At 62.2% G+C, this 27,229-nt stretch overlaps 2 protein-coding genes across 3 annotated transcripts in view; one reads left to right on the top strand and one right to left on the bottom strand.

The window, feature by feature from the left end:
- Positions 1-2,680: 2,680 nt before the first annotated feature.
- On the top strand, positions 2,681-8,099 carry CHPF (chondroitin polymerizing factor). The gene is made up of 4 exons (XM_064451426.1): positions 2,681-3,084; positions 4,427-4,991; positions 5,174-5,356; positions 5,862-8,099. Exons 1-4 carry the CDS (start codon positions 2,774-2,776, stop codon positions 7,122-7,124), a joined length of 2,322 nt encoding a protein of 773 aa, XP_064307496.1. The 5' UTR covers positions 2,681-2,773; the 3' UTR covers positions 7,125-8,099.
- A 5,991-nt stretch (positions 8,100-14,090) lies between these two features.
- Positions 14,091-27,229, bottom strand: part of ASIC4 (acid sensing ion channel subunit family member 4) — a 29,818-nt gene continuing 16,679 nt past the window's right edge. Inside the window, exons 2-10 of one of the 2 annotated variants that reach the window (XM_064451418.1) lie at positions 19,075-19,219; positions 18,766-18,893; positions 18,515-18,674; positions 18,038-18,094; positions 17,788-17,941; positions 17,288-17,379; positions 16,937-17,016; positions 16,464-16,568; positions 14,091-16,229 (exon numbers count right to left, since the gene is read on the bottom strand). In XM_064451418.1, the coding sequence (XP_064307488.1) occupies positions 16,110-16,229; positions 16,464-16,568; positions 16,937-17,016; positions 17,288-17,379; positions 17,788-17,941; positions 18,038-18,094; positions 18,515-18,674; positions 18,766-18,893; positions 19,075-19,219 (1,041 nt within the window). In that variant the 3' untranslated portion in view covers positions 14,091-16,109. The remainder of the gene's footprint in view (positions 16,230-16,463; positions 16,569-16,936; positions 17,017-17,287; positions 17,380-17,787; positions 17,942-18,037; positions 18,095-18,514; positions 18,675-18,765; positions 18,894-19,074; positions 19,220-27,229) is intronic. The other variant, XM_064451419.1, reaches the window with a different exon arrangement.

The raw sequence follows: 27,229 nt of genomic DNA, 5'->3' as shown, positions 1-27,229 counted from the left end.
CCGGGGCGGGGCCGGTGGGGGCGGGGCCTCTCCGGGAGGGGGAGGGGCCTGCACCGGAGCGTGCGGGGGGGTGTGCTTTGGGGTATGCATGGGGATGTGCATTGGGTGTGCGTGAGGGTGTGCATTGGGTGTGCACGGGGATGTGCATTGGGTGTGCACGGGGGTGTGCGTGGGGGTGTGCATTGGGTGTGCGTGGGGGTGTGCATGGGGTTGTGCTTTGGGGCGTGCACCGGGCCGTGCATTGGAGTGTGCACCAGGGAGTCTGAATGAGGCCGTGTGTGCAGCGTGGCACTGCGTGCACCAGGCTGCGCTGCATGTGAGGTGCGCTCAGCGTGCAAGGGCTGCAGGCCCCTAGGGATGGTGCGCAGGGGATGGAGCGGTACGGGGCGCAGGGGTGTGGGCGTGAAAACCGCGGGAGAGCCTTGTGTCAGGTGTGCACAGGGTCGCACTGCTGGTGCACAGCTGACAGAGCGTGCAGAGGGCTGAGGACTTTGCAAGGGGCACGTGCCAGCGCTGCAGGGACTGCAGCAGCAGCTGCGTTTGGAGGGGCAGACGCACACATAGGGTGCACCTACGGAGGCTGCCCACCTGTCTCCCTGTAAGCAGCAGGGAGATGCAGGTGCAGTGGGTGGGTGGGAGGGCACAGCACTCTGCAGAGCTCCCTAGAGCTGGCACTGCCCGCTTGCAGCGCCCAGAGACCCCCGGGAAATCCTGGCAGGGAGAAGCCTCTTGGCAGCAGCGGCAGTTCCCCTGGCAGCCCCTTCCCAGCCCCACGCCAATGCGGGGGAGACAAAAGCGTGAGCTGCAGCTGGCGGGGGGGCTGCGAAGGGGCTGCCGGAGGAACGGCGCTGTGCCCGCCGGCTGCTTCTTCTGCGGGATCGCCTGGGGCCGGCCAGAGGGGCCCTGGGCTCGGCCAGCACTCAGGCGGGCCCTGAGGAGGGCTTTGCTCTGCCCACAGCTTCATCTCCCTGCCGTCCTCCTGAGCTCAGAGGCTTTCTTCTGAAAACTTCAGCGCTTCCTCCAGTCCGTACCTCTATCTGAATACAAGCTCAGATCAGAACGAAACCTCCCTTAGCGCTCGTGTAAAATCATCTGGTTTTGTATAAGGTGACCGATATTAAATATTCCAACCTATAAAGGAAATCAAATCCATCCATTTCTAACACATTTCTCTGTGTACAGAAAATGGGCGACTTTGTTTATGATCACACCCGCTTTTTGGCTTTTGTCCATAGAAAATCTCTGATCATTTCTGACTTCTGCATCTTTTCCCTCTGGCATTTCTCCGTCCCATCGCGTTCCCTCTGTTTCTAGCTTTTGTATGTTCTTCATTAAACTGCCATCCACGTGACCCCCTTTGCCTATTGCTTGTGTTGGCCTCTTCATGAGAAAAAGGCCTATGAAAACGAGCCGAGCTTGGATGATGGTCCTGTACCTCGGGGTGGCGGAGGGGATGCTGCCAACCGCTTCCTGATGAAAACAGGCTGCTTTGTTCCAGAAAATGAAAGAGACCCTGGAGCGGAGCGAGCTCCCGCCTGCCCTCTGTGTCCTGCCGGGCTCTGCGGCTGCCGGCGCTCCCAGGGGCGGGCGGGATGTATTTCGTGGGGAGGGCAGGATGGGCCCACCACCACCCAGAGTAAATCGAGGGCACGTGAGAGCCCCGATGGCTGCGAGGCTGCTGGAAGCGGAGCCACGAGATGGGAAGGGGTGGAAAGGCCGGGTTAACCTCCTTGTCCTTATTCAGTAACGCCTGGCACCAAGCGGCCACGTAGGGCTGCTGGTCTTGCAGCTTCTGGGGTGGATCATTCCAGCGCCAGAGGCACCGCGTGTGTGGGAAAGGCTTCCCCGAGCCCGTTCCTCCAGCTCTGCCTGCGGTCTCTCTCCAGCAGCCAGCAGGACGGTGGCTCTGTGCCGCAGACAGCTTGCAGCGGGATGGCGACCTGGCCCCGGGTGGAGAAGCCCACCTCTTTGGTCCCGTTTTGCCACCTCTGCCCACCCACCTCGTGCCCCGGGATGCTTGGCTGCTCCGTGCCCAAAGGTCTGCCAGCCGCCGCCTGCCCGCCTGCTCCCCAGGCGCCCGGCGTGCTCCTGCAGCCCGTGCTCCTGGCTCGGACACGGCCACCCCACCCACCCGTGACTACCGGTCACCCCTGGGGACGCCCAGGTAGTGTCTAGCGCCGCCGCCCACTCCTTCTGGGAGACCCTCGGGCAGTGATTTGAGAAGGGGAACATGGCGCTTCAAGACCACCACAGACTGACCAGCCTCGTGGGTTGGGCTGTCCCGGCGAGGGGACGCAGGGGGAATCCGCCCCCAAACCGGCTCCGGCGCCACGTCCCGACGCCAGTCACGCCGCGGCCCGGGGGGACGTGCCTTCCGATGGGGCACCGGGGCTGGGGGCGCCGCTGGGCACCGGCAGCACGGAACGCCGCGGCCCGGCCGCCGGCGGGCACCCGCCAGCCCCACAGCCGCGTCTGCTGGGCCTTGGCGGGGAGCGGGGCGGGGAGCGGGGCGGGAGTCCCGGCCCCCCGCCCACGGGGGAGGGCCGGTGCCGGGGGTGGGGGGTGAGGGGTGCGCCGTCTCCTAGCAACTTCGCCCCGCCCCCACGCCGCCCCGTGACGCGGCGGAAGGAGCGCGGCCCATTGGCTGGGGCGGGCCGCCCGCGGTGACGCACAGCGGGGCGGGGCCAAGGGGTGACACGTCGGACGGCGGCGGCGGCGCTAGCGGGAGCTGCGACCGGAGCCCTGTCCGCTCCTCTCCCGTCCCGCTCCGGCCATGCGGCTGTCGCTGGTGCTGTCGGTGCTGCGGCCCGCCGGGCCGGTGGCCATCGGCGTCTCGCTGGGTTTCACCCTCAGCCTGCTCAGCGTCACCTGGGTGGAGGAGCCCTGCGGGCCGCCGCCCCGCCCCGCCGCCCGCCCGCGCCCGGACGGCGGCCCCGCGCCGCCCGCCGCGCCCGGTAACACCAACGGCAACGCGGCGCGCAGGCCCAACGCCGTGCCGGCCGGGCTGGGCGCCGACAGCTGGGAGCCCCGTGTCGTGCCCTACCGCCCGCCCAGCCCCGGCAGGGCCACCAAGAAGGCCGTCAGGTGCGGGGGGACGGGACGGGGGGAGCTGGGCCCCAACCGGCGCTAACCGGCCTTTAGGTGGGAGTACCTGCGGCCGAGCCCCGGCGTGCCCGGGGGTGGGCGTGTGGCTGCTGGGGAGATCCGGGGGGCTGCCTGCCCGCCCCTGCTTGCTGGGCTGGTGTTGGGGGGCAGCCTGCTTGCCCGTGCCTGCCCGGGGGGATGCCTGCCCGTCGGGCTGGTGCTGGGGGCTGCCTACTTGCCCCTGCCTGCCTGGCTGGTGCTGGGGGGCTTTACAGGTGACCTGACGAAGTGCTTTTCCCCCAACCCCCTAGGGGTGCAGCTGGATTCTTCTCACTGCAAGTTCCTTTTGCTGCTTCTTCCCTTCCTCCCCTTTGCCCTGTCTCCCTCCCTCCGGCTTCTTGCCCTCCCTGCCACTGTCTGGTTCGGGAGCTCCCAGAAGAGCCTCATGCCCGCGCTGCTGCCTGCTGTGCAAAGGCTGCCTGCTGCAGCACGTGCTGCCAGGCACCCTGCTCCAGCCCCTCTTCTGCCCTGCCCTAGCAGGGACCCCTCCTGCTGTGGCACGTCCCCACCCAACACTGCAAACTCTAGCTCTGCTCTGAGGCCGGCTGCGGCCCGTCCCAGCAGCCCCGGGATGACAGGGAGCAGGCAGTGAAAGGGCCTCCTTGTCCCGGCGAGGTGGTGGGCGGGTGGAGGGGGCTGAATGGGGCCAGTGTGTGCCAAGCGGCTGCTGGGGGCCGAGGGGTGGGGGGGTCGCTTCCTGCTGCTGCGCCGGGCTGGGAGAATTAAACCTGAAAGTCATTGTGAGTGGGGCAGCTGGGGCCACGGCAGGGAGAGGGACACAGCTGGCCCCATGCTGGCTTCAGCCACCCCAGTGGAGCCTGCCCTCCCCGGGGAGGGCAGCATAGGCTCTCCTGCCTGCCTGCAGTGCATCTTGGGGGGTGGCAGGAAGGTGCTTCCCAGCTCAGCTGCCCTGACCAGGGCTGGCAGCAGGGTGGGGTGTCTGGTGGGTCACTAGAGCTGGGGCATGCAGACCTGTTTCCCTTATAGCTGTGCTCAGCCTTTTGTGAGACCCTGGTTTGAGCTGGGCTGGCCAGCTGATGGGAAGGGGTGGTCCCCCATGGTCTCAGGTTGGGGGGGGACCTCAGCAGAGCACTCTGTGGTGCTTCTGACCCAGGCATAATGGCAGCCAGTGCCACTGGGGTGATGTCTCGCACGTGTGGTTGAAGCCTTGGAGCAGTTCTTGCAGAGGAACCAAGAACGGTGGCATTGGGGGTGGACAGGGAGCTTGCAGGCCAAGGTGGGGTGCAGTGCCCCAGGGTCAGACATTCTCTCTCTCCTGCAGGACCCGGTACATCAGTACAGAGCTGGGGATGCGGCAGCGGCTCTTTGTGGGTGTGCTGACCTCCAAGAGCACGCTGAACACACTGGGGGTAGCTGTCAACCGCACACTGGCCCACCGCCTGGAGCGCCTGGTGTACTTCACGGGCACACGGGGCCGCAAGGTGCCCCATGGCATGACAGTGGTGACACACAGTGATGAGCGGCCCATCTGGAACATGTACCAGACCATCAGGTACCTTCTGGACCACTACGTGAACGACTTCGACTGGTTCTTCCTGGTGCAGGACGATACCTACACGGAGGCGCACCGCATCAGCCGCCTAGTCGCCCACCTCAGCATTGACACCCACCTTTATCTGGGTCGCCCTGAGGAGTTCATTGGTGGGGACACCGAGGGACGCTACTGCTATGGGGGTTTTGGCTACCTGCTGTCCCGCAGCCTCCTCCTGCTCTTGCAGCAGCACCTGGAGAGTTGTCGCAATGACATCCTCAGCGCCCGACCCGATGAGTGGCTGGGCCGCTGCATCATCGACTACACATCCGTCAGCTGTGCTGAGGAGCATGAGGTAGGTCCTGTGGCAGAGATGGCCTCCAGGCTCAGTGTGTTTCCCAGCTACCTCAGGGGCTCCTGGGGCCTGGTGAACCAGCTTTTGTGCTCTATTGTCCTTTGAGTTTGCTGTGCTGGCAGCCAGTGGGGTGGGAGTGTGGGTTGGAGCTGGCCATGACCTGTCTCTCCTGGCTGGCGCAGGGCCTGCATTACCACTACTTCGAGCTGGGGAAGAACGTGGACCCTGAGCAGGAGACTGACCTCCGTTTCCAGAGCGCCTTCACTGTCCATCCTGTGCTGGATCCTCTCCAGATGTACCGGCTGCACAAGTACTTTGCACAGGTGGAGCTGGAGAGGACATACCAGGAGATCCAGCAGCTCCAGGTAAGACCTGGCTTAGCTGGGAGGGTCTGGGCTGCTCCTGTCATCCCTGTCGGTTTTCTGCTTGCTCTTGTGTCATCTATCCACTCTAATATGAGGGTTTCCCACCTGAACCTGCTGTGGGACAGTACCAGCTGAGCCCATGTGGCTGCAGGGGCAGCAGTGCTGACTGGAGAGCGGCTCTGGACCTGGATGGGTCCTGGAGCTGCAGTGATGGTTCAGGGTGATGGAGCCAGCAGGGTGCTGAGGTCTGTCAGCAAAGGCCGGGCAGGGTGGGAGAGGGCGCAGAAGCTACCGATGGAGGTAGCGTGCCATATTTGGAGTGATGTTAGGAGGAAACCTGAGGTGCTGCACAGGAGTCAGGCTGAAGGCATAGATGTTCTGTCACTACTCTTTGGGCCAGGAGTGGTTGATCACTGAGGACTGGGAGTCCACTTGCCTGCAGCCAGAGCTGGAGGGCCTTCCTGCACCCACCTTGGCTCTCACTCCTCTGTCTCTCCTCTTGCAGCTGGAGATCCAGAATGCCAGCAGCCTGTCTGCTGACGGGGACCACAGCGCCACATGGCCCATTGGCATCCCACCCCCTTTCCAGCCCAAAACCCGCTTCGAGGTGCTGCGCTGGGACTACTTCACAGAGGAGCAGGTCTACGCCTGCGTGGATGGCTCCCCCAAGTGCGAGCTGCGTGGCGTGGACCTGGCGGACGTGGCTGATGTCGTGACCACGGCCATGGAGGAGCTGAACCGCAAGTACGAACCGGTGCTCCATGTTCGCAAGCAGCAGCTGGTGAATGGGTACCGGCGCTTTGACCCCACGCGTGGCATGGAGTATACGCTGGACCTCCAGGTGGAGGTGGTCACCCAGAAGGGGCACAGCCGATCCGTCACCAAGCGTGTGCACCTGGTGCGGCCCCTCAGTGAGGTGGAGATCATCCCCATGCCCTACGTGACGGAGGCCAGCCGCATCAATGTCATCCTGCCGCTGACGGCCCATGACCGAGACCATGCTGCCCGCTTTTTGGAGGCTTATGCGGCGGCCGCCTTTGAGAGCAGCGAGAATGCAGTGCTCACCTTCCTCTTCATCTATGACCCCTTTGAGGCCCAGCAGGTCACCCAGAATGACATCTTTGCCCCTGTGAAGGCCCAGATCACAGAGTACGAGCGCAAGTATGCAGAGGTGAAGATCCCATGGATCAGCGTCAAGACGGATGCACCCTCCCAAATCAAGGTCATGGACATCATCTCCAAGAAGCATCCGGTGGACACGCTTTTCTTTGTGGCTGGTGTGGGGACGGAAGTCACTGTTGACTTCCTGAACCGCTGCCGGATGAACACCATCAATAACTGGCAGGTCTTCTTCCCCATCCACTTCCAGGGCTACAATCCCGCCATCGCTTACCACAACCAGGTGCCACCCGCCACACTGGACCTGCTGCGGGATGCAGGGCGCTTCGACCGTGATGTCTTCCACGAAGCCTGTTTCTACAATGCTGACTACATGGCAGCACGCACCCGCATGACAGGCGACGTGCAGGAGAACGAGGATATCCTGGAGACCCTGGACATCTATGACATGTTCATCAAGTACTCCAACCTCCATGTCTTCCGGGCTGTGGAGCCTGCCCTGCTGCAGCACTACCGGCACCAGGCCTGCAACCCCCGGCTCAGTGAGGAGATCTACCACCGCTGTGTGCAGAGCAGCCTGGAGGGCGTAGGCTCTCGCTCCCAGCTGGCCATGGTGCTTTTTGAGCAGGAGCAGGGGAACAGCACCTGAACCTTGGGGCGTGGAGGGGCTGGCCCTACCCTGCCGTGCCTGCCTGCCCACCCCACCTCTTCTGCTGCCCAAATCTGTCTTCCTCTTCCCGGCAGCTGCAGGGATCGCCGGTGCCCGAGCTCATGACTTGACCCGCTGGGGCTACCCAGGCTGGGCTCTGCCAGCCTGGGATGCCCAGGTGCTCCCAGAGCAGCTCTGGCTGTGCAGATCGTGGGGCAAGGTGGGGCTGAGCTGCAAGCTGGAATGCCTGGACCCTCACCCCAGAGCTGCTGGCCGCTGGCCTCAGCCCTCTGTCCTGGCCCCACTGCCCAGTGGGGAGGTGATGGACTGCCCTGTCCCTTGCTGTCCCCCCTCAACTGGGGGCACACAGAGCCCAAGGTCCCCTGCTGCAGGGCTGTGATGCCACAGGGCTGGGGGTGATCCTGTGCTGTTCCCCCAGCACCCTGGGACAGGGCTGTGCCCCTTGCTCCTTTAATGCATTGGCCCGGTCATGCAGGGACAGCGGGATGGGGCATGTCCCACCCCAAAAGAGCAATAAGGAGGTTGGGTTTGGGGTTTTGCAACTTGGCAACAAGCTGGAGCACTCCTGGCGAGACAGGGTGGGGTGCCCTGGCCCCTGGGGCTGGTGGGCACAGGGGGTGCTGGAGGGGATCCTGCTGTATTCACATACCATGAGCTGCTCCCCATGGGAACCGTGACCCAGGCCGCTTTGGCCTTCGCAGTATCGATAGGACGTAGGAGGTCGCAGCCCTCAGATGAGAGCCTCCCAACAGAGGTGGGAGCCCTCCCCACTGTGGGGCCGCCCTCAGGGGTGGGGGACACAGTGCCTGGCTTGGTGGGCCCAGCAGAGGGTTTGACTGCGCATCTCCTAAGGAGAAAGCGACTGAGGAGCTGCTCTCTGCTCCTTGTTTGTATTTAATAGTGGGGAGAGGAGAGGTGTGTGTGCGCGTTTACACTAATAAAACAGAGAGAACCAGTGGGTCTGGCTGATTCTTCCCCAGGTCATCTCTGGGTGTCTCACTGGGGGTCTGGGTGGTGGTAGGTGCTGGCTGCTTGTACAAAATGTGGCTGCAGCTGGTTGGACAGCTTCCTCTCAGGGATGCTGTTTTCCTGAAGCTGCCTGCAGCATCTTCTACCTGAGCTGGGAGACAACTGCCTCTCCTTAGTGAGGCCAGGGGGAGCCCCTCAGCTTGGGGACAAGCTGGCAGGTACCAGGGAAAGCAGACACTTGGAAATACCATCTTGAACCCCTGGGGGCTCACAGCAGGAGTCCTGCACTTCCTCTAATGCCTACCGTTCCTGGGGCCATCCTGCTGTCACCACTTGCTACCAGTTACTGGCAGTGCAGCAGGATGCTGAGCCCCTTGCTACAGGAAGCTCTGCCTGCAGTGTGCTGAGCTCTGGGCAATGTGCTGTCTTTCCTTGTGCTGTATATCCATGATCCTGCTGGCCATGTTTCCAGCCATCCTCGGCCCCGGCTGTGAGTGGAAAAGTGCTGCTGTGAGGGGCTGGTGCAGCCATGTGTTCTCCCACATGGGTTGTCCCCCTAACAGCCTTTGGTGGGCTGAAGGTAATGGGACCTCTGGCCCACATCAGAGCAGAGGTCAGGTGCCCAAGTTGGGTGAGCTCTGCCCTCCAGCATCTGGGATCAGGTCCAAAGGAAGCTCCTGGGCCAGAAACTGCATCTGAGCACTGTGTTGAATCATTACTCTCCAGCTTGGTTTCACCCTTTTTCAGGCTGTTTTGCATCTCAGGGCTTCTTAGCTTCTTGTTTCCAGTTCCCTGCTGCTATGGTGCTGGGTCGAGCAGAGCACCGTGGCCCAGCCCCAGACTGTCTCACCACCTACCGCTCCTGTTTGCAGTATGAGAAGCAGGGACAGTGTCCCCTGCCCATACTGCCTGCTCCCGGCATGATTTTCATGGCTCTGCATGCTCTTCCCACCAGTTTTCCGGTCATCATGTTGTACTTGTTCATAAGACACCCGTTCAAAGAGACACCCCCAAGAAAATTAACTGAACCTACTCACTGTTAGTTAACCAGGCTGTTAGTGCTTCACGAAACTCATAGAAAGTCCCTGGGCTGTGTGGCATGCCTCCCCCAGAGATACTGCCATCATATATTCCTGCTCCTGTCTTCATATCCATGGTGTAGGAGCATATATGTTTAAAAATAATTTTATTTCAGACTATAACTGTTAGCTTGCTCTGAGTATTTCTATCTTTGATCTTCCCTGAGCGCATCCTTAATTCCCTTTAACTGTGAATCTAGGACAGAGGGAGTGAGGCGGGTGCAGGTGCTTTATGGATACATTTCTCTTCTGAAAAGCAGACCTAGGAGTCGGATGTAATTAGGTTTCAGAAGAGTATCCAAATGGTAATAAAGCAAACTGGCTTCCAATCAAGTTGGTTGCAAAAAGAAACGCTGAATTGTCATTTAATTGTCACAAGATGGTCTAGATATAGTTCCTCTTGTCTCTTTGCTGTTTGCCCAGACAGCGTTAGGGCTATTTGCATACCTAACGCTCTGCACTATCAACACCAGGGGAGCCCCCCCTGTGCCAGCGTACCTACGAGCAAATGACAGTCCCTGAGGCACTCCCAGCACAGTTATTACTCCCTTTTAAAAGGGAGCTGGCAGTGTTTGAAGCAGCTTTGGTGTTTTCCAAGTTATTTGCAGCATTACAATGTGCTGAAACCCCACTTTGCCTGCGCAGGGCTGGCAGGTGCAGGCAGGGTGCTGGACTGGGACCGGGACACCCTTGAAGGAGGCAGGGAGCCCTGGGTGCTGATGTGGGCGGCTGAGCAGACAGGGACTTTCTGCAATCCCTGTTCAGGTTTGACTGGTACTTCCATACAATGTGCCAAGTTTTGCACAGATGCGGTTGCAGAGGCAGAGCGATGAAAGGGCAATTTTCCCAACGGGGTAGAAGAAACACGTGTCTGCTGCCCTTAGACTTCTGCTTCTCCCGAGAAAATTTTCTAAAAGCATTACTGGCTCACCACAGCCTTTGAGAAGAGCAGTGCAAGTTCCTCTTGCGAAGTTTTTTGGAAGAGGGTGTGAAGGGCCAGTTGAGAGCAAAGTACTCTGAAGCGTGAGAAGGGCACATGGGCTGGGCAGGCACCTGCCCCCCCTCTCCTTCCTGCACCATGGCAAGGAGAGGGGCTTAAACCAGGGAAAATCTAAGCTGCTGCCTTGCTATTCTGCCCCCCCCCCCCCAGACTGGTTCCCCCAGCATGGTCATACAGGCACCTCTCTGCTAATGCAGCAGCGAGCCTGCAAGTCGGGAAGGAAAAGCCTGCTTCTCTAGCCCTGCTTGGGTCACTTCTGGCTCCACTAAACCCTGCGGCAGAGTTACTTCAGCCCTGTCAATGTTAATCAGCTCAATAGCTGACCTTTGGGCGGATGTAGGAAGTGAGGTGGTGCCAGGAGAGGGCTGAAGGGCAAGGAGAGGCACAGTGCCCTTTTGTCTCTGTGCTTTCGTTGGGAAGGGGCCAGCGGTGCCTTGCTGCTTATCCCGCAGGAGCAGCTCCACCAGCCACAATGTGGTGCTGATGTGGGCGGCTGAGCAGACAGGAACTTTCTGCAATCCCTGTTCAGGTTTGACTGGTACTTCCATACAATGTGCCAAGTTTTGCACAGATGCGGTTGCAGAGGCAGAGCGATGAAAGGGCAATTTTCCCAACGGGGTAGAAGAAACACGTGTCTGCTGCCCTTAGACTTCTGCTTCTCCCGAGAAAATTTCGTTGGGAAGGGGCCAGCGGTGCCTTGCTGCTTATCCCACAGGAGCAGCTCCACCAGCCACAATGTGGGACCCAACCCTGGCAAACATTTCCTCCTAGTCACAAGCAAAAGCAGGAGCACCTGTGCTGTTTAAGGAGGAGCAGGCAGGGAGATGCTGAGCTTTGCCCATGTCCAATGTACCAGATCACAGCCCAGTGGGCTGCCAAGCCTCTCCAGAGGGTGCAGGGGGCTTTGGCCAGCAGTTTTTTCTGGCCAAGCTCAGGGAAATTAGAGCCTTTCAATGAAGAAGGAAACAGCTGTTAGCCGTAAGTGTAGGCAGGGATGCTGCTGGTGTATGCCTGCCCACAGGGGTTTCTCTGCACGGTGGTGTCAGTGCACCCAGCGATGCCCAGGGATGTCCCCTCTGGGGACACACAGCCCCAGCACAGGCAGACTGCAGAAGCCTGAAGCTCTGGGGCTGGGGGGAGCATCAGGCAGCTCAGCTGGATTTTGATTTTAATTGCTTCCTTGGTTTTTCCAGCCTGCTTGCCCACTGTCAGGGGCTGAGTGCCGGAAAGCCAGGGCTGTGTGTCCCCTGCTTGGCCCCACATATGGGCACCACTGGTCCATTTTCCCAGCAAAGGGGGTCATGGGGAAACAGGGAGGAACAAAGCAGTGAGCTTGGCATGCTCAGGTCATCAGGAGATGCTGAGGGTCACTCCTTTCTTCAGGTGTTCCTGTCACCACCAGCATCTCCGGGCAGGAGGCAACGGGGAAGCAGTGACAGCAGCGAGGCCACATGTCCCGTTGCACTCCAGGGCTCACTTCCAGACCCTCTGCTCCCAAGCCAGATGGTTTGTTTTCTTTGAAATGCAGCTCTTCCCTGGGAACAGCAATAATTGCTGTGTGTGGCAGTGGAGACATGGTGGGAAGTGCCTGAGGAGATGCCCGTGCCATGGGCAGAAGGGATCCTTGCCTGCTGCTCCGTCCTGGTGTCCCCTTCCCAGGGTTGGCACCAACAGCCTGCAGGAGCTGAGTCTACCAGGCTTGTCACCTCCATGGTGAAAGGAGCCATCACCAGCACAGCCAGTCCTGCCGCGGTCAGGTGCCTGGCGTTTGTCCAGAGGTCTGTGCTCATTAAAATTATGGGCCTTTTTCACTCTAGTGGATCCCCTTCTAATTATGCCCCAGCTATTTCATGTGGCTCATTACAGGCGATTCAAGCAGTGCTGGGCTGGGCTGGCATTTCTTTGCAGCCCGGTGAGCCCAGGGTGGCAGTGGCCCCATCCCTGGGGAGGACTGGACCCCGCCATGGCCCTTAGATGGGCACAGCAAGGGAGGGGGCACCTGGGGGCCACAGTGCTAGGGTCTGGGGCTGGTCCTGGGGTGCTAAATCTGGGTCATCCTGCTGGTCCTCCTCAGCCCAGCACCATCTGCGCTGGGACATCAGGCACAGTGCAGGCGGGGGGGATGCAGGGGTCACCTGTCACCTGTCCTTTTTGGAGGCAGTGGGATACCCTACAGGAGGCATCACCTCCAGGTGCCACAGAGAAGTTTCCAAACTAAAGAACAGAGGCACTGACAGCAATAGATAAAAATAACTTCACGTCAAATCTTTGCTAGGTCACCACTACAGGGCTTCTGAGACCTGTCCTGAGGCTGCTTTGCTGGCAGCCTCAGGGAGCTGGGATGGCCATCCATGAGGCTCAGCCTCTCATTTGGCCATGCATTACTCCTGCTGCTCCAGAATCACTTTTATTTTCTCGTAGGCGTAGGATCTGGCTTTGCGGGTATTTTTGCAGAAAGCTGCTTGCTGGAGCTGGCAGATGAGGTGCCGGAGCAGCAGCTCAGTGAGCGCAGCATAGCACTGCACTCAGTCCTTATGCCCCTGCCCTCCCTGGCCAGCACCACCATGTCCTTCATGTTTTTTATCAGGACTTGGTCCTTCCTCAGCGTGTCCTGCAGTGCCTCCAGCACTGTGCGCTGAGCTCACCATGTGATCCTGCTCTCCTCCTCACTCACTTCCTCCAACACATATTTGTTGCAGTGTAGGAGGCAGCAGGAGCTCCTAGTCACAGCGTTGGTGTGGATGAAGGTGGCTTCATGGCAGGGAATCCTTGGAGGGGCAGATGGGTCAGGACCTGGTGGAAGGGACAGCCTCATTCCAAGGACCACAAAGGGACCTGATTGTGGTGAAAAGATGTGGCAGGTGTAGCTATTTCCCTATTTTTCACATTAGGACCCAACCCTAGTGCTCCCCTTGTGGGGCATGGTGTAACCTGGGGGTGGGATCCTGTGTCCCAGCTGCACCAAGTTAACCTGGACATCCTCAGCCCTCACTGGTTTAGAGGGAAACCTGCAGTGCCCAGTGCTGGCAGCCTCCACTGTGAGACCAGCCCCTCTCTCATGCTTTGTCCCCTCTCTCTGTGTTGCAGGGTGGCTGGGGTGGGTGGAGCAGGGTCCAGAGGAGGCAGGAGGTGGAGGAGCACCTCTGTCAGGGAAAGCCCCAGAGTCTTGCCCCAGCAGGTGCCCCCGGCATCTCACCTGCGCCGTGACCCCTGCTGGGGGGACAGGGCCCGTGGCTCGCAGCGGGCAGCTGCTGGCACTGTTCTGGTGATCCCGTGTAGGGCAGTGTCAGTTTAAGCACTGGCCTTTAACTGATAGGGGCTGTGCCTGGTGCTGGCAACAGGTGTGGGAGTGGAGGGGCTGTGGGTACCACAGTGGGGCACCCTGTGTGGGGTCTTGGGTGTTGGCAGAGGTGCAGCATGCTGCTCTGGCACGGAGCATCTGTGGAGCACCCCCCAAAGCACCCCCAGCCCATGTTTCTGCCTTCCCAATCTGTTCCCCACCCTGCAGGAGCACATCCTCCCCACCACACTACCTGCCTGGGGCGGATAGAGCCCGGTGGGATGCTGGTGGGGTGCCCATCCTGCTCTGGGAAGCAATTCGAGGGCTGGGATATGGCTCTGGCAGTTCCCACTGCTGGTCCTCAGCCAGCAACTGCTGCACCTCTGCCACAAGCCAGGGCTCAAAGAGCTGGGCAGTGGGCAAGGCCTTCTGTGGGCAGAGATGCAGAGTTGCTCACCTTCGGGCAACCCAGCATGCTGGCTTTCACAGTGCCCAGCACGTGGGTGCAGGGCTGTAAAGTGCTCCCTGGGTCCCACCACTACCTCCCCCACCAGGGTGGGACCCCATCTCTCTGGCTCCCCCAGCCCTGCCTGCTGCCCCCAGCCCTCACAGGTGGCTCAGGACCTACTTGTGCCTCTTTATTAGGGAGCATTTGTACATTTATAAAACAGTGACGCACATCTTTCACGTTCACCAGCACGAGGGCATTTGTGCCAGCCCTCCCGCCGTGGTGCCCGTGCCCACCCCGCTTGGGGCTCGCTGCTCCCACTGGCAGGGGAGGGGCCACATCCTGGAACCCCCCGGCCCACCACAGGAAACCTGGATGTAGGGCTGGCTGGCACTGCCATGGCATGTCCCCGGGCTAACGCGTGGTACACCTCCAGGAACACTCCTGCTTGCAGGTGGCTGTGGGGGGACCCCATGGGGAGCCAGCACAGGGTGCTCTGGAGGGACTCCCCAGGGAGCGCCGCCGTGCATGCCCTGCTCGGAGGCTTGCTGTGTGTCACCCCCATGCAGGAGGACATGCGACACCACGCAGGTGGGTGCTTGCACTGACGGGGAAAATGTTTCCATGTGGGTGCATATTCTGGGGGACCGCTGGGCCGTGCATACCCAGGGCCAGGGCTTCCAGGCACATCAGCAGGCTGGTGCTCTGGCCCCTGCCCTGCGTCTCCCACATGTGGGGCCTTGGGGACTGCAAGGATGATGGCTCTTCCTGCATCTATGGCTTTGGCCACGGTGCAGCATGGCCATGTTCTGTCTGTGGGCACTGGGGATGGGGATCAAACTGGCAAGGCCAGGGGCCACCTGGTTCAACCCCAGCGTCCTTGGGATCCCTCCCTCTGCCATGTGTGTGTGTCGAGGGGGGCTTTGCCAGCCCGCCCCCCCTGAGATATTTTGGGGCAGTTTGCCCTGCGCTGGTGTCTGCTACAGTGAAGTGGGAGGAGGCAATGTCCAACAGGACAGTGGGAGCGCCGTGGGTCCTGCCACCTTGGGGCAGGCAGGAGGGCTGTGGCTGCCGTTTCTGGCTGAGGTTCCGGCCAGCAGGTCAGGCTGTGGCTTTCCAGGTGGTGCTGGGAACGCAGTACCCTCCTAACCGTGTACAGTCTGGGGGAGGCACAGCGGGTGCTCAGCACCCGGGGGGGTGGGAGCGTGGCAGGGGGTACGTGCATGGTGCAAAAGAGCAGTGACAGGCAGGGGAGCAAAGGCAGGATCCCCTGCTCTGCCTGGGCTGTGCTGGGTGGCTGCACCAAGGGACGAGCCACTTGGGCAAAACCTGGGCAAGGAGAGGATGGGGAGGGCTGGGGGGGCACGATGGACTAGGGGCAGGAGAGGGGGGAGGCAGTAGGTTTGCAGTGCTGCAATGACTGGGAGCTATCAGGAGCCAACACTGGAGTGTGTGGGGGGGTCACAGTGCCAGGGTCTGGCTGGGAGCAGTGATGGGGGACCTGCAGCCTTTGCAGGCCACATGAGGCTGGGGAAGGGTGCGCAGATGTTTGGGGGGGTGTCACAGTGGTGGTGGTGCCAGGGATCAGGGTGGTGCCATGCAGGTGTGGCTGCAGGTGGGGTGTCCCTGGGCTGGCCGGGGGGCCATGCGTCTCAGAGGGGTGCCCTGTAATGCTGCCCTGCCCTGCAGCAGGGAGGTGCAGGGATGGTGGTCCCTGGGGCAGGGGGAAGCTGTTCCAGGCACACCTCTCTCCTGGAGGGGGACCATGCAGGGCAGAGACACCCACCCGGGAGGGGTCAGCAGGGGAGGGTTTGGAGGGGCTTGCAGGAACCCCAGCTTACCCTCTGCATGCTCTGCATCTCCAGAGCCCCTCTGCCCTGCACCCCGCTGGTCACTCAGACCCCACCAGTGTGCCCATCCCCCTCCACGCCATGTGCTTGAGACGGAGCCAAGCCTGTGTGCTGGAGGCAAGTGGAGGGGACGGGCAAACGGGCCGGGGGACCGCTCCGGTGCCAGTGCCGAGGCAGCGCCAGCGGCATCACCGGGGGCGAATGGCATGGCTGGTCCCAGCAGTGGGGTGGGGAAGGCGGGGGCCTGCGCCCACATGCCCGTTGCCGTGGTCCCTCTCCATGCCATTGGTGGGGAGGGGAGTGGTGGGGGGCTGTCCCCCGCCCCGTCCCAAGCTGGCCTAGCAGGCGAAGTCCTCGAAGACGCCCTGGTGAGGGTAGTGGTGGCGGTGGTGGTGGTTGGGCAGGATGCCTGCATTGTAGGCGCCTTCCACGTGCCGGCCCAGCGTCTCGCAGGGGCTCTGCGGGGATGTCAGTCAGTGGGATGGGTTCAGATCACATGCACCCTGCCCCCTCAAGCACAGCCTGTCCCCAGGAGCCCCCCCAAGGGGTACCCAGCTCCCTGCCACCCCAGGGCTGCCCCAGCTCTGCAGCCTGAGGTCACCAAACACAGAGCCGCATTGTCCCTCACTCTTGGGAATGCTGCCCAGGCCCTGTCCTTGCAGCCCCCAGGGCAGTCTCCTCCACAGGGGTACCTGGTCCTTGAGCTCCTCCAGTCCCAGCGTGGCAATGCTGCCTGAGGGCTTCTTCAGGGGTGGTTTAGAGCGGCGCAGTACTCGGCTCACCCTGTCCCGGATCACCTGGGTGCAGATTGGGGGGTCATCCCTGGACCCACATGCAGGCAGCACCCCATGTGTGGGCACCCCGGTCTGCATGGACCTTCCTCCCACTCCCCTGTCTGCCTGGGGGGCACAGGGCTGACAGAGGGGACAGCACCTCTGCCTGCCACCCTCCCTGTCCTCAGGTCATCAAGTGATGCTGGGGGGCCCATCTTCTTCCCACTGCCTCCTGCTGGGAGTTCCCTGATTTGGGGGCTGTAGATAGCCCTATGGGGAGGCCATGCACAGCACCCCGTCTCCCTGGGAAGCCTGGTCCCTGCTCTGCACCTCACCCACGTGCAATGGCCCCGCTCCCACCACCAAGCTACAGCCCTGAGGGCTCAGCGCACCTCGTAGACATAGTCCAGGATCTCCAGGACGGTGAGGATGCTGGCACCGATGAACAGGCCCATCTGTCCACCGATGTCCCCTGGGGAGGAGGAGGGGGAGATGGTCACCGGGACCTGCTGTGCAGCCTGCTGGGAGCCCAAGGTGGGCCAGCGGGGCTGTGGGGAGTACCAGGGCTGCCGGACAGAGGGGGACAGCTTGGGACAGGGGCCAGCCAGCAGCATGCTACCCTTCAGCCAGGTTGTGGCTGGCTCCCGCCCCATGGGGTCCCTCCCCAGTCAGCCCTATACCCTCCTGGTCTGGGACCCAGAGCTCCGTGCTTCAGCGTCCCAAGGGAAGGTGGGGGGAGTCACCGAGAAGCCCGGCAAGGTCGTAGGCTTTCTTCTGCTCAATGGTCTCATAGTTGAGCGCCTCAAAGAAGATGTCCAGCACCAGGAAGTTCTCCCTGTGGGGACACCATAGTGCTTGGCAAGGAGGGCTGGTCACCGACCCTCCCACCCCACTTCCCTCCCAAACCTCGTGTCCTTGTCCCCCACCCCCCCAGCTCCCACGTGCTCCCAGGGCCCTGGTGAGTTATTCAGGCTGGTGTGGTGGGGACATGGAAGGTGTACGTCCAGGTCTGGGGGGACCATGAGGTGGGGAGATGCTGGCAGGAGGCCTGGGAGGACACAGATGAGTCAGGGAGATGATCTAGTAGTAGCCACCCCTGGGCAGAGGATGCTGCAGAGACTGCACATGCCAGGACCCACTCCCTGCAGACTGCCAGGAGTGGAGTAGGGGTCCCCCAGGTCCCCATTGTCCCCATCCCCCAGCACACACACACCCCCGGCACACCCTGGCACCAGCAGCTCACCGAATGTAGGTCTCGTTCTTGTTGTACTTGCGGGCGAGGTAGCGTGCTGAGCCCTTGTTGGGGATGCGCACCATGGAGATCTCCTTGCCATAGCGTGTTAGGTTGCACGGTGTGGGGCAACTGCAGCGCTCTTGGCTGTCCTCCACTGCCGCATCTGGGGCATACACCCGTCGGCATGACTGCACCCCCCTGGCGCCCGCCCCGGGGGCACCCACCTGGCTCCCAGCCGCCTGCCCAACACTGCACCTACCCAGCGTGTGGTCAGCACACTCGATGTACACGTTGGGGGAGCAGATGGACTCATTGCCTGTGGAGAAGCAGTCAGTTGAGGGGACGGGAGCCTGGCCCACTTCTGCCCCCTGCCCTCGACTCACTCCCCTAAAGGCAGTGAGGTAGGGGTGGCCCCTGGGTACAAGGGAGACAGGGAAGGCACTGAGCTGGGGTGTAAGGAGGGTAGGACAGGGGCTCACCCAGTGTGCAGAAAAGATGAGGTGGTCTCTGGGTGCAGAGGGATGGGGCAGGGAGGACTCTCAAGTGCAGAAGGCTGGGGTGGGAGGGACACTTGGGTGCAGAGAGATGGGGCAAGAGTGGTCCTTGAGTGCAGCAGCATGGGGCAGAGGCGATCTTTGGGTGCGGGCTGTAGGGGTCTGGGGGCTGCCCCCAGGTCCTGCCAGACAGGACCATCGGGGCAGCGGGATGCCCCCATGGCATCATGCGCACCCCTCACCTGGCATGTGGACCATGCGGCAGTGGCAGGTTCGCACCACAGCCTCCTTCTCGCACTGCAGGCGGCAGGCAGCGATGCTGTAGGTGTCGTAGCCGGGCAGCATCTGCTCCCCCTGCATGCTGGCCCGGCAGTTCCCCCATGGCTGCGGCAGGTAGGTGAGCTGCCAAGGAGAGAGGGGCATTGCTGCAGGGCTGCGCCAGGCTGAGTGCCCGCGGGCACCTCCCCAAGGGCTGTGGGGCATCCTGCCTTACCCGCTGCTCCTGGCAGGACACGAAGGTCTGGAAGCCGGGCGAGACACCGAAGCCCAGCTGATGGATGTAGGGCGGCTCATCCTGGCTGTGGATCTGGACCCGGATGCCAGCTTCGAATGACGTCTCGTCTGCAGGAGAAGGGCAGAGAGGCTGCACGCCTGCACCCACCCAGCACATGTACCCTGGGGCCCAGCACCCCCCCAGTGACCTGCTTGGCCCATAGTCCCTCCTGGGGTGCTCTACTTGCCCAGCAGCCCTCCCTCCCAGCACCCGTCACCTGTGCCCTGCCCATGCCAGGGCCCCACTCACTGGTCTCTTTCCAGATGGGCAGGTACTCTTCCTGCTGGATGTCCAGCATGATCTCCAGCCCATTACCCATGCCGCCCTGGCGGGTCACTCGTGGGTTCCTCCGGTCCCCATTGAAGGTGTAGCACTTACCGTAGCGTGTGTAGACCTGAGGATGGAGAATGGGGAGAGGGGTGAGAGAGCAGGCAGGGACCTGACAGGGTGTTCTGCAAGCAGGATGAGGTCCAGGGACCACTTTCCAATCCCACGGAGGTGCTGGAAGCAGGGAACAATCTTGCACAGCCCTTGGAAGGGGTCATCTAAGCCTCCCCCCGCCCCACATGCTGCCACCCCTCCACCTGTGCTGGCAGGGGTGTAAAGCCTTGCTCCCAGCACCCATGGGGCAGCCCAGCTGTCCTGTCCTTGCCAGGAGGGGACTCACAGGAGTGAAGTGCTGGGGGCCGCAGCGCTCTCCCTGAAAGCGGCACTCCACCAGCATGTCCTCGATCTGGTGGCCCAGGCGGTGGAAGAAGCTCTGCATGGTGCGCTCCGAGCGGCGGGGCGGCAAGAAGCGCGAGTAGTTGGCGAGACGTGTCAGCCATGCGCGCTGGTCCTCCCCCAGCACGGCCAGCATCTCAGGCACCAGTGAGCGGTTCTCCTGGGCCAGCCCCAGCCACTGCCCCACCGAGTAGAGGTCAGGCTTGGTGAGGCGCAGGAAGCGTGCCCGGTTGGGGTTGCAGAGGGTGACGGCCGGGAAGCGGAGCTGCGGGGCCCAGGCGAGGTGTGCACGGGTGTGCACGGGGCACGAGAGCAGGTGGTGCAGGCAGTTGGCAGCACCGGTGGCCAGCAGCCCAGCGGAGACTAGAAAGGCCAGGCTCCAGAGCAGGCGGCGCAGGCGAGACTGCGGCCGGGTGCACATGTAGTGCAGCCCAGGGATCCTGGTGGCTCGCAGGATGCCGACAGCAAGCTGGGCAGCACTGCCATCCTGAGCCACTGCCAGGGATTCCCTGTCACGGCAGCAGGCAAGGTGCAGTGGCATGGCTGCAGGCAGGGTGGGTCCGCTGGGAAGTGTGGTGCAGGCTGGCCCCTGAAGCTGCCTGGGATCCTTGGTCCCCTCCAGGGAGCTCTCCCTCCTGGGAGGCTTTTGCTCTGCACTTTCCTGGAGACAAAAGTGGCAGGCGCCTTCCCAAGCTGCTCCAGTGACGGGTGAGAGGGAGGGAGAGGAGGGGGCTGCTGCAAACACACGCCTTCCCCCAACCTCCATTCGGGAATGGAAAATTCCTCCCTGAGCTGGGCTGGGACGGAAGGGTATGTTGCGTTACCCCCAAGCAGGGTGAACTGGCAGGACCCAGTGCCCAGTGCCCAGCATGGTGCTGGGGCTGGACAGTGATGCCCAGTCCTAGGCACACTGTGTGAGCCCTGTGCCTAGAGATGCTGTGCCCTGCCTCATCCCCACTGTCCCCTGTCATGGCACTGCATCCCCCCAGGATCCCTGCCCAGACCCCAAGGGTCCCTAGCTTGCAGCTGCTCTGGGGCTGGGGGCCCTGCCCCACAGAGGCAGGACAGTGCCACACGCCTAGAGGTCATCACCTTCTGCCAGTGCAGCTCAGGACCACGTGTGTACCCTGCTCCCTAGTGCTGTACCCTGGTATCCCCCACCCTGGAGCTGGGGACCCCCATGCATCTGGGTCCTGTGGGGTGGGAGAAAGGGGATGGTGGGGCAGGAGGAGTAGAGCCGTGGGGTGGGAGGCTGCGTGGGAGTCCACCTGAGCCCCACGGGCGCTTTGAAGTGACGGCAAGGCTGTGATCAGAACGTGGCGGTGGTGGGGAGGGGGGAGGTTCGTGTCTCTGCACCAGGCTGTCAGCAGGGCTGGCAGGGCCCCGACAGCCTGTCAGGGAACCTTCAAAGCTCAGCACCGCGCTCCCTGGCAGCCTCTCATCTCCTGCTGCCGTTGCTCTCAGGCACCCGCCTTCAGCATCAGTCCTGCCGAGGCATGGGCTGGCCCTGGGGGTTCCCGCCGCCTCCACAGCCCTGGGAAAAGCCAGGGCTGCTGTGCCCCCAGTGAAGGGCAGCATCTCTCCTGCTCCATGGCAGCTGGGCAGGTGGAGGGCAGTGGTAAAGGGGGTACTGGAAAGAGGGGAGCTCCTACTCGCCCCAGCAGTGACAGCCAGCACCGTCCATGCTGCTGGCCTCGCTGCCTGAGCAAGGTGTGACTCTGTAGCCATCCCGAGGACCCGGCCAGGTTCCAAGCTGGCATCTTGGTGACATGCGTGGGAGCACACCAGGCTGGTCAGGAACGGGGTTCGGCCTCAGGGGACGGGACGGGCGCCGAGGGAGGCAGCGGGCAACATCTCCGGTGCCCAGGGGGTGGCAGGGCACCTCCCCCCCACCCACAGCCATCGCACGCCCTGCCCGGCCGCAGGAAGCCCAACTCAAAGGCACTCAGGCTGCCAGCTCAGCCGCAGGGCGGGAGGTGGGTGCGCGGCCCGGAGGGGCCGGGTTCCGGCAGGGGGCAGCAGGACCCCACGTTTGGGCTGCGCAGGGTGCGCCCAAACCGGGGGGGCACCCTACCTCCCCAGCCCCAGCTGGCCCGGCCTGAGCGGCAGCGCCATGCCCGGACCAGAGCCGTGCCTGGCAGGATCGCACCCCCCCCGCCCCCAGGTGCACTCCCATCGCAACCCCACCTCGGCAGGGCGCAGGGCCGGTGGGGACAGCATCCCGACCGCAGCGCTGGCCAGGCAGCAGCGGGGAGCAGCCAGCCCCAAGGGACGCCGGGCCCTGGGGAAGGATGGGCCCCATCCCGCCCGCCATGGGATGCCAGCGCTGCTGCTTGCTTTGCTGGAGGAGCAAACGCTCCTGGGGTCGACGACACAGTGCTTCCCCCCGGCAGCGCTCGGCTCCCTGGGGACACGAAGCCAAGGCTGGGGAGAAGCCCTGGCCACCCACATGGTCCCATGCCCAGAGCTGTCACCAGTCTTAGCACCATTCCTGCCACGGCTCAATGCTGGTGTGAGCGGGAGCACTGCCATGCGATCCCCGCTCTCTGCACCCTCGGGGCCAGCCCAGTGGGTCACCCCACCCCACACTGAGCTGTCCCCTCCGGGCTGTGTGTCTGTGCCCCGGGAAACAGCTCAGCCCCGCTGCCCCAGCCACCGTGCCAGTGCATCTGTGTGGGGCTGCTCAAGCTGGCTCAGCTCCTTGCTGAGATTTATTGTGGCTCTGAGAGCCGGAGGCTGCCAGCCTGATACCATCAGCCCCTTGCACACCAGGGCAGCTTTTATATTAGTTTTCTTTAAACGGAGGATGAGCTTCCCAGGCTGGAGGAAATGTCATTTCTCTGAACGCCTCCATCTCGTGTCACTTCAGACATCTCCAGGCAGCATCGCAATCACCCTGGAGCGGGGAGAGGGATGGGGATGGGATGCAGAGGCGAGGGCACGTGGGGACAGACAGCTCGAGGACAGAGACCAGTGTTGGGCAGGGCTGGAGGAGAAGGTCCAGTGGCAGCGGTGCCCTTGTTCCCTGTCCCCTGCAGCCCCAGGCAGGCAAGCACAGCTGCAGGGGTGAGTGGGGAGGGCAGGGGGGCCCGTGATGCCCAGCTGAGTTACTCACTTGTCGGCTGCCAGGGTGCTGAGGCCAGCTGTGAAATCGCGCTGGCGAGAGCACAGCACAGTCCTGAAGGGCTTTGCCTTTCCAGCATGACAAACCCAATTAGATAACAGGGAGTGCATGAGGAGGAGGAGGAGGAGGAAGGGCAGAGGAGAGCCTGCCTGCACTGGGAACATTATTTCCTCCCTGGAGGTGGCCCAGAAAAGTGCCTTGCAGGGCTGGAGCATGTGTCCAGCAGGGAGGACACCTGAAGCACAGACCCCCGAGCACCCTGCACTGCTTGCTGGGATCCACAGGTGCCACAGCCTCGGGGCCGGAGCTGCAGGATTCCCGGACTGTGCACCGGTCTCCCCGCTTAGCCGCTGCACACTGGCATCCCTGCGCTGTGCTCACGTGCAGGGGAGACCCCATTAGGGAGGTAATTTCTCTACATGATTCCTCATTTCCCCGCTCTCTGCCATGGAGACACACTGACCTTGACAGAAATAGCTCCTTGCGCCTCAGCAGGTGGATCCAGCCAGAGATAGCAGGGGGACCTGGCATCCTCCTCCCTACCCCACACAGCTCCAGGGCCCCCACATTGGCTCACCAACCTGCCCCCCTGCTCCAGGGAGCCCCATGGGAGCAAGGTGCTGGCCCCCAGCATCCTCACCCCGGCTCATGCCAGCCCACCTGTGAGCACTGGGGGCATGAGGACCAGCCCCACGCACTCCCGGTCCCCCATCCCCACTGCTGCCAGCCCATGATGCCCTCCTTCAGCTGATCCCAGCTCATGCAGGTATTTCCGCAGCTTACATGTCTCCCCACGGTATTTAGCCTCTGGAAGACAACGTTAAACATTGCAAGCAGCAACAAATCCTGATTGCTCCAAGGAGACTAGAGGCCGTGCTAAGCTTCCAGGCAAACATTTGAATGTGAGGGGAACGAGCTGCAGCACGTGCAGTGCTGGTGGGTCCTGCTCCTGCACACCTGGGGCTCCCAGCCCTGCTCCCACATCCCCGCTGGGACACACAGCTCACAGGCAGGCCCTGGGCATGGGCACTCCACGCAGGAGCAAGCACCCCAGCATAGAGACACTCCTGAAAAAAGTCATCACTGGGGCATGATGAGGATGGGGACAGGTATAGGAAGACAGTGGAGTGCTGCCCACCCTGCGCTTGGCAGGGATGCCAGTCCAGGAGTAACCTTGAGGGTGATGTCCAGCCCAGAGAGCAAGTTGGCATGGGCAGGGCATGGTATAAAGGAAAGTAGCCTCCAAAATTGGAAATGGTGCTTCTTGACTGAGTGCAGGCAGCTGGAGGCACAGGGATGCCCCCTGGCCGGGAGAGACAGTGCAGGAGCTGGGGCCAAACTGGGATGACACTGTCAGAGCTGGGACAGCACACCCATGCACGCTGCCCCCTGCTCTGCTCCTGCCCCCTGCTGCAGCCGACACGTCCCCAGAGGCCGGCTCTGCTGGAGCCCCTGCCGCATCCCCAGCAGCCCAGTCCCCCCGTGCGGCATGGCCAGGCCCCGCCTGGGTGCCCCGGGAGGGAAGCCACAGCGCTGACGCCAGCATTGCAACTGCCTGGGATACAAGATCCGCTTGGATTCAGCAATTTCAACTCATTTCAAGCCCGATTCTGCAGCAATTTTCTGAGCCAGTGGGATGTTTTCGCCTCTGCAAACGTCCCCTCTCACGCATGGTCGCACCATTTCCCTTCCCCGCTCCCGGGAGGGGTGGGGGAACAGCGCCAGTTTGGCTCAACCCCAGCTCCGGCAGCAGCACTACCATCCCCCACACTGTCAGCCCCTCAGCGCAGCCCCCTGCCCCACGCAGAGCTGCTGGGACGGCTCCTGCGGCGTGCAGCCCTGCTCATGGGGGCCAGCGCTCCTGCCTCTACAGGGTGCAGGGCTCTATAGCCTCAGTCTCGGCAGAGCAGGGCACCTTTGGACCCAAGCAGGGCTGCAAAGGGCCAAGCTCTGGAGCATCCTCCACAGTGCCCTGACCTGCTTCCCCAGGAGGAAGGAGAGCAGTGGGTCAGCAGCGGGGCCAGGGGATGCTGCAGGCACATCCCGGAGGGGCTGCAACCCCCCCGCCACTGCAGATGTGCCTCTAGCTGTGCCACAGACGAGCCTGTGCCAGCTGAGGCCCCTTGCCCAGGCCTGAGCCAGCAGCGGACACGTGGGCGCATGGGGCTGGCAGAGCCCCTCTTGTGCCAAGCAGGCTCGCTGCTGGAATACCAAGTGCTCAGCTGTGCCGTGGGCTGCACCGCCAGCCAGGCAGAGCGGCGGGAGGCACCCGAGCCTCGACACCAGGCATGGTGAGCAGGTCACTGCCAGGCTGCCACACTGGGGCCAGCGTGCAGTGCAGTGTCCCCAAGAGCAGGCAGGATCCAGACCAGGGCTCCCTGTTCCTGGAAGGTCAGGAGCACAGGAGTGCAATGCACGCCAGAAGGATGCACTGCATGCACGGGCCAGGACATCTTCACAGTGCCTCTGATCCAGTGCTGCCAGAGACAGCAGTAGGCAGGGGGACATTGTCACCATCCTGCTTTCAGGAGCAGCATCTGTGACAGTGCACCCAAACTCATGCACCAGGGAAGGATCTCTCCCTGCAAGCCATCACCCCAGGAGTCCTGCACCAGCCAAGCCAGGAGTCGGAGGAGGCTGTACTGCCAGCGCCACAAAGAACCAGGGTGGCTGTGACAGGGAGGCGAGGGTCTAGGGACCTCAGGTCCTCACCTCTCAGCCCTGCTGCACAGGCGTGGCAGCACACAGCTGCCTCTGATAGCAAAGCAAGTGCCATTGCAAAGTTGTACTTTCCCTTCCTGCTACTCCTGGGGGGAATTTGTCCCAGAATCTCACTCAGCTCCTCATTTCCAACCTAAATTTATTCATGGCCAGTTTGTACCATTTATTCTCGTGCCAGCATTGTCCCTTAGCTTAAATAGCTCTCTTCCCTCCCTTGTGTTTACTCCCTTGATGTATTTATAAACGGCAATCCCATCCCCTCGCAGCCTCCAGCTTGCCAGCCTGCACGTGCCAATCACTCCTGGTTTCCTCTCTCGATTCAGGCTCTGTTTGCCTGTGCAGCCCTGCACAGCATCTGCTCCAGCTCCATGGCAGCTTCCTCAGCCCCGGCAGCCCAGGGCTCACACACTGCTCCGGTGAGGTCCCATGCAGGCACATGATTCTGCCCTCTTCATCCCCCAGTGGCCGTGGGGCTGCACCCCACCCAGGTCAGGACCACTGCCCTAGCAGGGTCTAGCCTGCTCCCTGCAGATCTCCCGGCAGCTTGTGCTTTCATACAGTTTGCCTGCACTAAGCACTTTAAAGCATCCACCCAAAGAGTCACCTGGGCAAGGGAAGGAGCCAACACCAAGGGAACTGCAGAAGATGAAGTGCCAGGGCTGCTGGTGGAAGGGGGAGGTGTGCTGTGGCACAGGGCACAGGTGCAGAGAGGCAGGGAAGCCCATTTCAGCCTGTCAGCAGCCAGCAGGCCTCTCTGAGATGCTGAGCATGCTGCCTACATACACTGGTAGCACAAGAGTCAGGTGCCGTGGTTGCAGGTGGTTTCTGCCCCATGTTTCTGCCTCCTATCTCCCCCGGGAGGGAGACAGGGAAAGCCGTGGGGCATAGCCAGGAGGTGCTCAGGGTCCCCATGGGAAATATGAACCCCTAAACATGCCAGAGCAAGCTCACTGAGCTGCTAAGACACTCCCTGGCCCAGGTTTGGACTGTGCCGAGCAGCAATCCTGCCATTGCTCAGTGCACCCCTCTGGTGCTCTCCAGACAGCTTCCCATCCTCAGACACCCCCCGCCTCCCCGTCCCACGCCAGGCATGCCGCCCCCAGGCATGCAGCACAGCACGCTATGGATAAACACTGGGATGGGCTGCAACCCACCCATCCTTGCTGCTTGCAAACCCAACAACACACACACACAGAGCAATAATTATGCTTTTGGGTAGCAGGCTCCTCTTGGCAGCTGGAGGAGACCCAGTACCATGCACAGTGCTGCGCAGACAGAGCCACTTTGTGCCACTTGGCCCCAGGACCAGGAAAGGATCCCCAGCCCTGTGGTTTCATGCAGAGATGCAGCACTAAGCCCATCCATCCTGCAGGCTGGAGAAAGCAGGAAACATCAAGGATACCCAAAAGTGGGGTTTGCAGGGTCCCCAGGGCTCCTTGGTGGAACTCAGGCAGCCTCTGCTCTCTGGCTGCTGTCACCCTGAAGGGACACCAGCACTACAGGATGTCCCCTGCCTTGCAGGTACATCAGTGCCTCTGCACAATGGCGGCTGGATGCTGGTGGCTTTTGGCTGAGAGATGGTAGCAGATCCTGAGTGCCACCGGCCCTGCCATGGTCCCCTTTGCATGCCGGGGCACTGCGGGGAGGCAGCGCACAGCACCACAGTCCTCGCTGCTCTCCTGCCTGGCGCAGGCAGAGCTCTCCAGGCAGCGCCGTCCCTGGGGACCCCTTCTCTTTGAAAGCGCCCGTGCAGGGAGTGCTGCGCGGCCCGTCCCCAAAGGGTTAACAAGCAATTTCCTTTGCTGACAGCTCGGAGACCGTTCAGTATCGACTGCA

The sequence above is a fragment of the Phalacrocorax carbo genome, chromosome 5, assembly GCF_963921805.1.
Source record: "Phalacrocorax carbo chromosome 5, bPhaCar2.1, whole genome shotgun sequence".
Lineage (NCBI taxonomy): Eukaryota > Metazoa > Chordata > Aves > Suliformes > Phalacrocoracidae > Phalacrocorax > Phalacrocorax carbo.
This window is presented reverse-complemented; position numbering and strand designations above follow the sequence as displayed.

Excerpts from the sequence above, each read along its gene's own strand:
- CHPF (XM_064451426.1), top strand. The coding sequence starts at position 2,774 with ATGCGGCTGTCGCTGGTGCTGTCGGTGCTGCGGCCCGCCGGGCCGGTG. Across the intron at positions 3,085-4,426 it reads GCCACCAAGAAGGCCGTCAG|GACCCGGTACATCAGTACAG; the intron begins GTGCGGGGGGAC and ends TCTCTCCTGCAG. Across the intron at positions 5,357-5,861 it reads AGGAGATCCAGCAGCTCCAG|CTGGAGATCCAGAATGCCAG; the intron begins GTAAGACCTGGC and ends CTCCTCTTGCAG.